The 14727-nt window shown below is 40.8% G+C and overlaps 1 protein-coding gene across 1 annotated transcript; it reads left to right on the top strand.

The window, feature by feature from the left end:
• Positions 1 to 11694: 11694 nt before the first annotated feature.
• Positions 11695 to 14385, top strand: slitrk2 (SLIT and NTRK-like family, member 2; the record flags this gene model as incomplete). The annotated part of the gene is made up of 1 exon (XM_083906464.1): positions 11695 to 14385. One exon carries the CDS (start codon positions 11695 to 11697, stop codon positions 14383 to 14385), a length of 2691 nt encoding a protein of 896 aa, XP_083762590.1.
• Positions 14386 to 14727: the final 342 nt, after the last annotated feature.

Raw genomic sequence — 14727 nt, forward strand, 5'->3', positions numbered from 1 at the left:
GAGCCTGCAGATGAATGGGAGCCTTAGCACCCCTCAAAGTGAATTTCGATCACAAAAACCAGGCTATACATTTCACTACTACCATTACACTTTATGTGTATGAAAATAAAAATCTATTACAAAAAAAAATCAAATCAAATGCCACACAGTCAGACTAGCATCCACTCACATGTCAACAGTGCTCACTGCATAACTGGTCAAACTATCTTAACTAGACAGGCGGGAAACAAGATCTGCAAGGATGTCGTTATTATGAACTTGAACTTGAACTGCAAAACACATGCTTTTGGACTGCTGTAGAAACATAATGGCACAAGGCTATGACCATAAAGCAAGGTCTCTGCCTAAAGCACATATAAAAGACCTATACTGAGGCAAGGTAAACAAAACCATTTTAATTTCAAAGTGGTACACTATGGACCTTTATGTCTGTTAAGAGCATGGTGCCACTTTACCTCACTGTTAGACAGTCTTTTTTCACCAGGAAGTTGATGCTTGTGTTGTTCTGGAAACGTTCAATCCTGTACTTAAAGGGACACTGTGTAGTATTTATGGGTTTATATAACCCAAAATCCAATTTTTTTATACATATTATGTGCTCCTGCATTGTCTAGTCGCTGTATAATAGTTTTTGTTTCATTTTTGTAGTGTTTCAAAAAGTCATGTAAAATAACTACATAGCTATGGGCCGCGGTTGCATAGCCACTGTTAGCAGCGAGACGCCATGTTTCTACCGGAGCCTGTAAGGACAAACGCGAGAGAACAAATCAAGCGTCTCTTTTTTTCATTTTTCATACTGTCAAATTTTTTATACTGTAGTTTTCTCATCAGTGCAATATCCATATCCTTATTTAATATCCTTATTTAATAGCTCAGCCTTGTTTCCTTACACTGTAAATACCATGTGCATACTGTGTATATTCTGCAGACCGGTTGTAATGTACATTCTACATTCTATTTTTAAACCTATTTTTATAGTCAGTGTTAATATCTTTATATATTGTACTTTATATATTCTATTTCTTTTTGGTAATGCATGTCTATTATTTATTATCCTTATCTTTATTGTCTTGCTGCTGTAACACTGGAAATTTCCCCACTGCGGGAGGAATAAAGGACTATCTTATCTTATCTTATCTCTTTACTTGTAGCGGAAGTCCCGCCTCCACTCTCTCCGCTTCGTCTGCTACGGCCGCAGTAGCTCGCCCTCTCCCTCACCTCACTTACCTCATCTGCTGACACGGAGAAAGACAACGAGAACGACATTTGACCAGCTGCGGATACCGTAGCGCTCAGGGAAGGGAGGGTGTGAAGGTAGCCGAGGGTGCGCTGTCAAGTGGAAGTGGGTTTAGCCAAAAATATCAGAGTCAGAGTGAATTTAATTTCTGGCTTGAAAGGTGAAAAACAAGCATTAGGTGTCCATGGCAAAACTCAAATAAGGCAATAGCAGAAAAAAAACAAAAGGAACAAAAGAAATCAAAATATCACAAAAATTCAAATGTCGGCCAAATTGACAATCTGCTAGCCACATAGTACGCAGAGTCACAGTGCTTGACACGCAACATAGACAAGACTAACCACATAGACTGGACGAGCAAAGTTATATCAGGTGGCCAGCACCATTTACAAATAGAGGGAACATGGAACAATCAATTAACAAATATATAACAGGACAGACTCTGAAACAACCGTACACGTTCTTAAATATACATATAGGCAGATTTACAATATAAACACAATACAGTTTGTTTTCCTAAGTTGTAGGAATGACACTGCACAGAGGGGGTTTGATCAAGACCCACCTCATTCCTCCCCATGGTCATAATCGCCGTGGACTAGGCCAATTAGGGTCGGAACCAAATAAATGCGAACTTGTTTCTGGACGGCTCTTCGTTACTAGGTGCTCACTGCACCTGCTCAAGTCTTCCTTTTTGTGAATGAGTGAGTGTGTGTGTGTGTGTGTGTGTGTGTGTGTGTGTGTGTGTGTGTGTGTGCGTATGTGTGTGTGTCACCGTCCGCGGGGAGGGCTGCTCTGTGCGGTCATGCCATGACCGTCACAGAGGGGGTGAGCAGAGGAGCAGTTCTTTGTTGTAAATCTCTCCTCTAGATGGCACTATAAACTACTTACTTCACCTTTAAGTCAATAGAGAAAATCAGTGACTTTACATCACAGCTTGACTTGGTTGAACGACTGCAGCTTCCATCAGTAAATTAAAATCTCTTGTTTTTTTTTTTAAAAAAGAAGCTGTGTTTCAAATCCATCATACACATTTACATAATTGACACAAACTTACTGAATGAGGCAGCTAAGACCAGCTCATTTGTCCATACAAGATAAGAATATTGATATTCTCAATGGACATTGGTGTGGAAGAGTGTGCAGTTTACAAACTGTGGTTTTCGAGAGTAAAAGGCAAGATAACGCTTCAAACACATTCTTAAGATGTTGTATACTTAGTCACATGTATTTCCACTTATATCCTGGGTCAAGTTTGAAATCTTTGTCTGATTAACTTGTGACTTGTGAGCAAAGACTCTCTTTTCCAAACATCATTCTTCTGAGCAATTTATGAAACCTGATCCACTGTGACATTCACACACTAAGCCCCAGCATGCCTGCTACTCTCATTATATGTCAAAACCATTACTACAGCAATCCTTCAATCTCCCTCTGTTTTTCATCATTTTCAAGTGTTTCTGCAGCACATCAGCTCCATAATTCGACATTTTGTTCACCTCACTGCACAGAAGAATACACTGACAGAGACAAATGTGAAAAACGGAATAGAAATGAAATGGAATAGCAAAAATTTTATCTTGCATTTTTAGAAATGCCACTTTAAGGTTTGTCTGCTTAAATTCACACTTCATTGGCTAAAACATCGATAGATATAATTACAATAAATATTTTTATTGACTACTGTTTGGCAGCAATTTAACAAATATATCTAACTAGCATTTTAATCAGCAAAATATCACAGCAGAAACGTTCAATTTCATCTTGTTATGGTGAACTTTATGCTCTTGAACAATTGATCCATCGGGACAGAGATGACCTTTCCAGTGAGGGAAATAAAAAAGGCCTAATAGCTGTGCTGCCCTGTCCCATTTTCATCCTCCTGTCATAGCATATTTCACAAAAATATGTTTCAGCTGTACAAATATGATAACATGGAATAAAAACCAGTGTGCCTGAATAATTCAGCACAATATACACTGGTGTGCAAAAGTTAAGCAAATTTTCACGATTTTCCTTTATAAATCATTGGTTGTTTGGATAAGAAATTTATGTTAAATAGATCATATAGGAGACCAACACAGTGATATTTGAGAAGTGAATTTGAGTTATATATGATTTAAGGAAATAAAGAATTATTTAGACAAAATTAGACGTGCATAAATTTAGGCACCCTTGTCATTTTATTAATTTCAATACCTTCAGCACTAACTATTGGAATTGAAAATTGGTTAGATAACCTCAGTGATCCGTGACCTCCATACACAGGTGAATCCAATCATGAGAAAGGGTATTTAAGGAGGCCAATTGTAATTGTTTCTCCTCTTTGCCTCTTCTCTGAAGAGTGGCAACATGGGAGCCTCAAAACAACTCTCAAATGACCTGAAAACAATTATTGTTCAACATCATGGTTTAGGGGAAGGATACAGGAAGCTATCTCAGAGATTTAAGCTCTCAATTTCAACTGTGAGGAACATTGTGAGGAATTGGAAGACCACAGGCACAGTTCTAGTTAAGGCCCGAAGTGGCAGACCAAGAAATATCTTAGATAAGCAGAGTGAAGGATGGTGAGACCAGTCACAGTCAACCCACAGACCAGCTCCAAAGACCTACAACATCATCTTGCTGCAGATGGTGTCACTGTGCGTCGTTCAACTATTCAGCGCACTTTACACAAGGAGATGCTGTATGGAAGAGTAAAGGGCAAAATAAGGGCGTTATGCATGGCAGAAAAAGAACACAGCTTTCCAAGAAAAATACATTTGCTACCTACAGTAAAATTTGGTGGCGGTTCCATCATTCTGTGGGGATATGTGGCCAGTGCAGGGACTGGAAAGCTTGTTAAAGTTGAGGGTCACATGGATTCCACTCACTATCAGCAGATTCTGGAGAACAATGTCCAGGAATCAGTGACAAAGATGAAGTTGTGCCGGGGCTGGATCTTTCAACAGGACAACGACCCAAAGCACTGCTCAAAATCTACTATGGCATTCATGCAGAGGAACAAATACAATGTTCTGGAATGGCCATCTCAGTCCCCAGACCTGAATATTATTGAATATTATTTGGTGTGATTTAAAGCTTGCTGTCCATGCTTGGAAACCATCAAACTTGACTGAACTGGAGATGTTTTGTAAAGAAGAATGGTCCAAAATACCTTCCACCAGAATCCAGACTCTAATTGGAAGCTATAGGAAGCGTTTAGAGGCTGTTATTTCTGCAAAAGGAGGATGCACAAAGGTTTTCTAGGTGCCTAAACTTATGCACATGCCTAATTTTGTTTAAATAATTTTTGCACACTTTCTGTAAGTCATATAAACTTTATTTCACTTCTCATATATCACTGTACTTGTCCCCAATATGATATATTTAACTGAAATTTCTTATCCAAACAACCAATGATTTATAAAGGAAAATCATGAAAATTTACAGGGGTGCCCAAACTTTTGCATACCACTGTATACTATAGTGATAGTAACAATGACATGAAGGTGCACGGTTAGAGGAATATATATCTAACTGCTTATTCTGCCCAGTTTTCATTCATTCATTTGTTATTGTTGCTTTGTTATTCTGATTATTATTCACATTGTACTGTTGTTCTACTTGTTTTTCATATTCCATAGCTATGCTCTGTGTTTTTCTTAATCATAGCTGATTTTTATGACTGCTCTGTGAGCCATTAAATTGCCACTGGAGAAAAATAAAGATTTGAATTTATTAGCTGACAGTGTGGTTGTTTTTCCTTCCACCAAAACAGCCCTTATTATTGAGAGAGAAAAAGTGCAATGCTTAAAAGCAAATTGAAGGAAAATGGCCCACTGCAGAAAACTATTTTATCATTGCTTATGAGAGTGAGATAGTAGCAGTGTTATGTTTGTCAAGTATCAACACAAAAATAAATCACCCACTGGTTAGTTACTTCTGCTGTAAAGCCTCCAGATGTGCGGTTTGACCAGCACCATCCTGTTTTCTTAAACTCGAAGATACCATATTCGGACAGGGTAGAGCTAGGGCTAAGTGAAGGGTGGAGCTTACTGGAAGCAGTCTCTGTGTTTATTTTTAAATCACTTGTAAAACCTTAAAAATAAGTGATTTTGCTTTTTCGTTCGTTTGTAGCACAGACAAAGCGATTGGGTTTTTGTTGTTTTGTGTCATAAAACAGAAATAACCAGGTCTTGGTCCTTGTCCCTTAAAAACTACCCTTACAGAGACGTCTGTGCACAACTATTACAATACAAAGTTCCATTGAGCTTGGACCTCCGGCGGGTACGATTGTGGATGTAATGAGAAGGAAATATGGGAAAAAAGAAAAAAGGTTTAACATATTTAAATGTCTGGATAGCAGAGTTTGTATTCCCAATAGGGAATCCCTCGATTTAAGAAATATATCAATATTAGAAGAAAAAAAATTGAGGGGAAACAAACAAAATAAAAGGGGAAGCAGAAACAACTCCCTTTGAAAAGCACATTTCACACACACAAAGAACACCAGACTTGCAGACTTCTTCTTAGTTTTCACAGTTGGCGGTTTAGAAGCTGGATCCAGACCTCGACGGCAAACCCACCCATTAATCGTTCAGCTCCACCACCATACAACACAGAGACAAAGGAAGCAAAAGAAGGGAAGCTGAAACCATGCCACAACAACAACAAAAAAAACAGGTTCAGGAGCAACTCATTGGGGGTTGTCGGAGAGGATGACTCCTGCTGACAAGCCAAACCAACTTGTGAGATCAGAGGAACCTACTGCACCACACCCACACACATACTCAGCAGATTAATACACAATCTATTGAGAATTCAGACAATAGCTGTTTTTGTGATCCAGCCTTATAATTGGTGAGGAAATGGTTAATTATATTTTTAATAATTATTTGATTAATTTTCTTAACACCCTTGCACGGGGCACCATTATGTTGTGGTTCAACAATAGTGGCAATAATTTGATTTATAAAATAAAAGTAATAAACATCAATTAATTAATTATAATAATTAATTAACTTTAGATCGGGTCACCACCCTGAAATCAGGGAAAAGACAATCAATCTATGCCTTTCAAAATCAGTCTAAATAATCACTGTAATTGAGTATATCAAAGATATCCCAATTGAACAGTAGTGAAGGTATGAATCCGAGCACTGACTCTCTCAACCCTTGTTTGTCACAATATTCATGTACAAAAGACACAGACGGTTCCTTTAAGTGAACAAAAGTAACAATTTATTAAATCAAATAACAAGAATCAATTAAACAATTTGATTCATCAACATTAAATATATTACCTCCGGTGACATCACGGCTGACCCCGACTACCACTTCTGCGCATGCGCATGCGTGTCAAGGACAGAGAGGCAGACGCGGCAGTGGAAGGTGCCGCAACAGTTATGATAGAGAAAACAAAGTCGCGGCGACAATTTTTTTAGTTTTATCGTTTTTAAAGGTCACATAGAGTGGTCCTGTTGCACATAAATGTTAGTTATGGAGGTCTACTTACATATATTAACTTGTTTTTATGGTCAAAAACCTCCTAGTTTCTGTAAAATAGCCGATAGAAATCCTCTTTTCTGACAGTGATTTTTCGCTGCGAGATTTCAGAGTGAACTTTCACCCCCAGAAGACAGAGTCTTGTGATTGACCAGTACTATCCAGCACATCCGTTCTCAGAAGCGCAGCGCCCTCCTCTGGAACGGCGGATGCACTGCTCCTCATTATCAAAACATTGTTTTAACAGTGTTTAAAAATAGCTTCGTCACGACTCCCCGCCGCAGTCCCTTTTATGACTTTAAACCGGAGTCAGACCCAGAGTCAGAAGACACTGTTGCTCGTGAAACACCTCCACAACGGACGTTATTCTTCTTCTGCGGTTCAATGTACGTAACCGGATGTGCCCGGACTACCGCCCTGAGCAGGACGATCGGTTGTTCAGGAGAACCGCTGCTTACGTAACTATTGCGGGATTTTCAGTGATCTCGTTGAGCCCCGAGATTACAATAAAACACAACGTTCTCAGCAATGGCTGAACTGTTTGTTTTGAACCGTCAGGCTTCATAAACAAGGTAATGACGCAGATACATACCAAAAAAAACAGCGATAATAGGAACTTCCGGTCTAGTTCCGCTTTAATAGTTGACATAATCGTGACTACTCGACTAATCGCGGCAGCCCTACTAAGTACTGAGTGTGACATTTTACAAAACTAACTGGTTCATTGGACATACATGTGTGCATACATACATACATACATACATACATACATGTGTGTGTATGTGTGCGTGTATATACACACATAGAGCAGCACTAATTGTACTACTTGTGTTTCCAGCTGCTGGAAGCGAGGAGGGGTGTTGGTCACAATGGACCTGATGTCTAGGGATGTAACGATGCATCGTGACACGATTAAAAATCGGTACAAATGCGTGACGATTCGCACCGGTTGACAGAAAGTAGGACTTGTTCTTTTTCTTCTTTCTTTTTTTTTAGAAATAGGTTGTGTTATCTTTAAAAAAGTCACTGGTTGGTGACTTACGCCACTACGTAGGTACGGGGCACAGAACGAGATCGTAGACATGACGATGGTAGGTAACAACTTTGAGATAGAGCCACCACCACAGTGAGAAGCAAAGTAACGTTACACCACCTTGTGAGCTGCCAAACTATAATACGTCATATCTTAATACACACAGCACATGTTTAGACTGTGAATGGCCGATTTCTCGCTTCAAATTATCTTAAAACTGCGTTCCGTGACACAGAAAAGTGAGAAACGGCCACTGTTTCAATGTTGTTCCGCCTCCACAGTCTTTCTCTCTCGGACGCCATTGCTCACTGTAGCTAAAAGCAAAACAACTTTTCGGCTCTGGGCAGTCTTTGGGCGCTAAATTGTTCGCCCAAGAGTTTTCACATCTTTTGCATTGTAAGGGCGTGTTTGTGTGCATTCTCTCTAAAATGAGACAAAGTCTATAGTAAAGAGCTGTGTGTCCTCAAGGAACAGTAAATATGTGACTTGAACAGTCCTTACTGTAAACGAGTGAGTGAACGTTTTTAAACTACACTTGAATGCAGATTACACATGGTCGTCACAGACTATATAATATATAGCTTGTTTATTTAAATTTTCCTTGTTTCAATAAATGATTGTAGATGATTCCTGTATTCTTCCTCTTCTTCTTCATGTGAGACATCCTATGGGCGGCCACCACTGGTTAATTATATACAAAGTATTGATACCTGTAAGTTATACACATTTTTATTAGCATTTTATTAGAAGTTGACCATTTTACTTGTTGTGTCAACTTGTCAAGTTTTCAACATTAGTTTTTGTTACATTCATTTAATCATTTTTTTTTTGTTTTGTAAGTTTGTGGTACATTCTAGAGGGCTGTGATCAGCTGGAGCAGAAAAGAAGTTGCAGCTCTAAGAGGTCTGGCTTGAAGAACTCAAACCCTAACCTTTTCTAATTTAACATCATGGAAGACAAACCACATGCTGACCACAACACTGACGGTACAAGGGTGAAGTTCAAGTCCAGCAAGATAAGTTGTGGAGCTTGCAGGGTAGTAAGTGCAACAGTCTGGCGTTTGTGCAGGCATTAATATTTTCTGAAAATATGACAGATAATGCTGTTGGAAGGAAACTAGTTTTGAAGAGATCGGAAAGCTTTTGAAAATTTGTCCCTGTATATGTTCAAGCTCTGAAGCTTTTTTGGCCAAATAATGTGTTTTCTTGGGAAATAAATCAGAAGAGTCACCTTCAGCTGGACGCTTTGAACTACTTTCTGACATAACTGAGTATAGCTCTTCTTATCGTCTCTTTCTGTGTCCATGTGAAAAACCTAAGATTAAGAGTTTGAGTATGACGGATAGAGTTTAAATGAACCTGTCTTGTGATAGGGTCGGGCATTTCCTACAGTACTCAAATGCAACTGGCCCCTGGGTTAGCTACCAAAACAAGTGTGATGTCGCATATTTATACATAGTTAATGAATTAATTTCCTGTTTTTTTTTGTTGTTTTTTTGCGTGTTACACCTTGAACGCTGAATATTAACATAATGTTACAATAACTGAGTAACAGTAAGGACTGGTGTTACTGTCATCTAAAGCCCTGTATCGAAAATCTTTTTTATTGATTAATCTGTCATAGTTTTCTCACTTGATCGATGTGTTGTTTTGTACATAAAATGTAGAAAAATGCCTTAAAATGTCTTTCAACATCCCCAAACAAACCAAAGATACTAGTTTACTGTAAGAAGAGTGAAAACAAGAAGAAGAAGCTGAAAGTAGAGAGTTTGTGTTACTTTATAAAAAACTCACTTAAACCATTCGTTCATGAACAAAATCATAGGCAATTCATTTATCAATCAATTACTTGCTCTTGTAGTCTTTTACAATACATACAGATATATTATTTCCTGTTGTCATATTGCTCACCTGTCACTTTTTCATTTTGCAGTGGAAACGGCTCTATTATATCAAAGCTTTCTGAGCGTTAAGTGTCTACATTCACTATCTGATAGCGACAGCACGTCTTTAAACTGACAAGATAAATGTGTGTCAGTATGAGAGAAAGACAGACTCAATGGGGGAATAATGACAAACGCTGGGATTCTGATAAGAGGTCTTTTCTGCCTCCTAGTGGAGTCAAGGGTAAAAAACAGATAAATAAAAAGATTGACGATCAGAGAGACATCCACACGTAGCTTTGTCACTGTAGCAACGCAGTTGCATCATAGTGACACATTACGGCTTTGCAGGTGTACATTCATCACATTCTTTTCTCCTGCTGGTGAAGCAGATGCTTTTGTTGAATCTTAACTGCTGAGTTTCTGTGAGTCAGCAGGGTTTCAAGTAGGGTTATAAACAAGAAATGGAAACAAAATAACATATTTGTATATATTTTGTATATATGTATATATATATGTATATATATATATATATATACATATATATATAATACTAATAATTCACACCTGTGAAGCAGAATATCATATTTTAGTATTCTGCTTTTCTTTTCACAGTTTCTCCCATTTCAAACCAAACAGATCAATGATTATAATAAATAAGTATTATAAGTAAATAGTCGATTCAAAATATTTTAGCTCAAAAATTGCTGGGTTATTATAAAAAAAATCAGCAGACAAATGTTGTTATAGTGAGACTCACAGTTTGAGTTAATTGCACATAACACTGGAAAAAAGACAGTGACCCATAGAATGTGCTACGAGTGAGACATTTATCTTCTCATGCACATAAGCCGTGTCAAGACCGGGTCAGGATGGGTCTGGTCCAGTTACAATGTAACCAAAGCAGGGACATTTTATGGAAGCCTTTTGAAATATTGACCTCGAGGTTGTTTTTTCTTTAAGATTAATTTTAATCAATTGATAAAGCGAATTGGTATAAATTCATTTCTCTGTCAAGACTCTGTGTATGTGTGTGTGTGTGTGTCAGAGAGAGAGAGAAAGAGAGAGGAGCTACGGTGGCCGTTACGTCAATGACACGCCATCCAATTCCCTCAACACAGAGAGAGAGAGAGGGAGGGGGAAGAGAGCGAGAGAGAGGAGAGAGAGAGAGGGATCGACTCAGTGCTGCTCTTCCTGAGCAGAGCGGAGGAGTACAGAGAAACAGCACAGTGGCACAGTGTTTTTTTTTGTGCTGAATATACTTATGCCTCGGCTCCAGGACTATAATATATCTCACCTCTCCGTCACCGCACTCCCTTTTCTCCTATTTTCAAAGATCCTGTTCACTTGTCTCCCTCTTCCTGCTGCTGAAGGAGAAAAGACAAGGAAAGTGTCCGTGCGTCATGGTGCATCTTTGCGCATTATATCTGGATCTTTACTAAGAAGGAGTTTTTTTTTTTTTCTTTCTTTCTTTCTCCTCTGCTTGGACTAAAAAGAATGAAGCAGCGTTTAGGTGTGGGTGTGGAGGGAGGGAGCGTTTGGCAGCGCGGGTCTGTGTGTGAATGTTTGGCTGCAGCTGCTGGTGCTCTGCATGAAGCGGTTGAATAAATCAGCGCTCTCTGTGAGGGAGACGGCGCTCTGTTGCAGTGAGCAGATTTTTCTCCTGCCCGTTTTTTTTCTCTGCTTCTGACAATGGACCTCCGCCAAACAGGATCCCGGTGATCACCGGTGGCCATTTCGGTTTTTCCTTCACACATTTTTTTTTTCTTTAAATTCCCTCTTCTTTACGGACATTTTTAGATTTTTGGGGGATTTTTAAGTGAAGGTCAATGGAGAGATTTGCGCAATTCTTGTGCGTCACGGTTGCATTTTAACACCAAATCGCCGCGGTGCTGTGTGTGTGCTCCCTTTGTGAGGGTGTTTGTGTGTGACCGTCTCTCTCTCTCTCTCTCTCTCTGCGCTGTGAAAACTCACTCCGCTCCTTTTTTTTTTTTCTTCCCACCCAAGACTCGCGCTGCAAAGTTAAATGCTGGATCTATATTTTTGCCTGCAAAAATGCTGAGCGGCGTCCTCTTGCTGAGCGTCCTCACGGTCACCAGCCTGTCTCCGTCTGAAACGGAGAGCCGCAAAACTTCAGCCTCAAAAGACATCTGCAAGATCCGCTGCGCCTGCGAGGAGCGGGAGAACATCCTCAACATCAACTGCGAGAATAAGGGATTTACCACCGTTACTCAGTTCCAGGCTCCCCCCAATAAAATCTCCCAGCTTTTTCTAAATGGCAACTTCCTGTCACGGCTCAGTGCCAATGAGTTTGTCACTTATGGCAATGTCAGCTCACTGCATCTGGGAAACAACGGCTTGCAGGAAATCCGAACTGGCGCTTTCAACGGGCTTCGCTTCCTAAAGCGGCTCCATTTGAACAACAACAACCTGGAGGTGATTAAAGAGGACTCATTTGCAGGACTGGAGAGTTTGGAGTATTTACAGGCAGACTATAATTACATCAGTACCATAGAGCCAGGTGCTTTCAGTAAGGTAAATAAACTCAAAGTGCTGATCCTTAACGATAATCTTTTGTTGTCTTTGCCACCTAATATTTTCCGCTTTGTGCTGCTCACACACTTGGATTTACGTGGGAACCGACTCAAGATGCTTCCATTTGCTGGCGTCCTGGAGCACATTGGTGGCATTATGGAAATTCAGCTGGAGGAGAACCCGTGGAACTGCACCTGTGATCTGATTCCTCTGAAATCATGGTTGGACACTATCTCTGTTTTTGTTGGGGACATTGTGTGTGAGACGCCCTTCAGGCTGCACGGTAAAGACATCACGCAGCTCATAAAGCAGGACCTGTGTCCTCGCAGGAATGCTGGTGAGCGTGCCCACCCCCCCTCTGACTCTCACTTTCAAGGAGCCCTTTCCCCAACATACCACCCTGGCATGATCACCCCCACCCGTGCTCCAAAAGCTTCCCGCCCACCCAGAATACGCAACAAGCCCACCCCTCGCATCTCAAAGGACAAACACGTCTTTGGGCCCATCATGGTTTATCAGACACGCTCTCCTGTGCCCATGCTGTGTCCCAGCGTGTGCGTGTGCACATCACAAAACCCTGACAGTGGACTGAACATCAACTGCCAGGAGAGGAAGCTGCATAATATCAGCGAGCTCAACCCCAAGCCCTCCTACCCAAAGAAACTGCACCTGACTGGTAACTACTTGCAGATTATTTACAGAACAGATCTGACAGAGTACAGCTCACTGGAGCTGCTGCATTTAGGAAACAACAGAATTGCAGTGATTCAGGAGGGGGTGTTTGAGAACCTAACAAATCTCAGACGCCTCTATCTTAATGGAAATTATATTGATACCCTTTCTCAGTCACTGTTCGCTGGCCTGCAGTCGCTCCAGTATCTGTATTTGGAATATAACATCATCAAAGACATTCTACCACACACATTCAACGCTCTGCACAACCTCCAGCTGCTGTTTCTCAACAACAACCTGTTAAGGTCACTCCCCGACAATGTTTTCGGGGGAACCATGCTGACCAGACTCAACCTGCGGAATAATCACTTCTCTTACCTTCCAGTCAAAGGTGTGCTCGACCAGCTTTCAGCCTTCATCCAGATCGACCTGCAGGAAAACCCCTGGGACTGCACCTGCGACATAGTGGCACTCAAAAACTGGATGGAGCTGTCCAGCACAAGTGTGGTGGTGAATGAAATCACCTGTGACTCACCCTCAAAACACGCGGGTCGCCTGCTGCGCTCGCTCCGCAATGAGGCCATATGCCCTGAGCCGAGTGAGATGCCCCCACCCCAACATGCACCCCCTACAAAAAACCCCACTTTAATGAGCCCCAGCACCGAAGCTACCACCCCCTCTTCTTCTCCCTCTTCTTCTTCTCCCTCCTCTTCTTTTAGCTCTGTAATCCCCACTGAATCCAGACTACACACCCCAGACTTACACCCTGAGGTCCCACTCTCAGTCCTCATTCTCGGGCTTCTTGTTGTTTTCATCCTATCTGTATGCTTCGGAGCAGGCCTCTTTGTGTTTGTTCTTAAGCGGCGCAAAGGTGTAGAACACGTGCCCACAGGCGCCAACAACTTAGATCTCAACTCTTTTCAAGTGCAATATGGTTCCTACACTCCAGAACCCACTCAAGACAAAAGCTCTGAAAGCCACATGTATAACTACATCCCGCCGCCTGTGGGCTCCATGTGCCAAAACCCTATATACATGCAAAAGGATGGTGAACAGGTGGCTTACTACCGAAACCTGAAGGAGCTTAGCTTTGGGCCCTTGGATGCAAAGAAAGAGGATATTGTCAATTGCAGCCCAGGAGCTTACACCATAAGCACAGTGGATTTTATGGATAAATCACCAACAACGTTAGGTTTGACCTCCCCTGAGCCTCCTGAGGTGCTTTATCAAAACATTGGGGAGAGGCCCAACAAGGATCTTCCCACAGCTGCAGGCATCCCTCCTTTCAATTACAACTTTTGCACTTTACCCAAGAGACCATGTATCGTTCCCCCTTATGAGGTTGCTGCAGCCCGAAGGTATGTCGCCAACCAAGAGCAGTTGAACAAAACTGTGCTGTATGGTACGCCCAGGAAATACTACGGCTCCGAACACACGCCCAGAAACAATGAGCACCCACTTCTGCTCCCCGGGAAGCTAAAAACAGAACCAGACTACTTGGAGGTTCTAGAGAAACAGACTGCGATGAGCCAACTGTAAGATAGCAACAACACCCCCATCCCTCTCATTCATAATATGATGCAGTTACTCTAATAATAGCCCTCTCTATATATATATCTTATCTGTGTTCAATCCTACATGATTGACTGGAGGTGAACTCAAGCATTTGATGACTTTTTTTTCTGCCCTCATTTTCTTCTTTTGATTTTGATTTTCTAAAATGTATAAAAGGAGTATAAGAAATATATTATTATGCAGTTCTATTTTTTCCTTCTGGAAGGTATAAATTATTTCTTCTTTCTGAAAAATTGAATTCTATAAAAGACTTTGACGACAGCAGGTATATAATGGGCAGACTGTGTACAAGTACAGCTTTGTGCT

Source organism: Microchirus variegatus (genome assembly GCF_963457635.1).
Source record: "Microchirus variegatus genome assembly, chromosome: 19".
Classification (NCBI taxonomy): Eukaryota; Metazoa; Chordata; class Actinopteri; order Pleuronectiformes; family Soleidae; genus Microchirus; species Microchirus variegatus.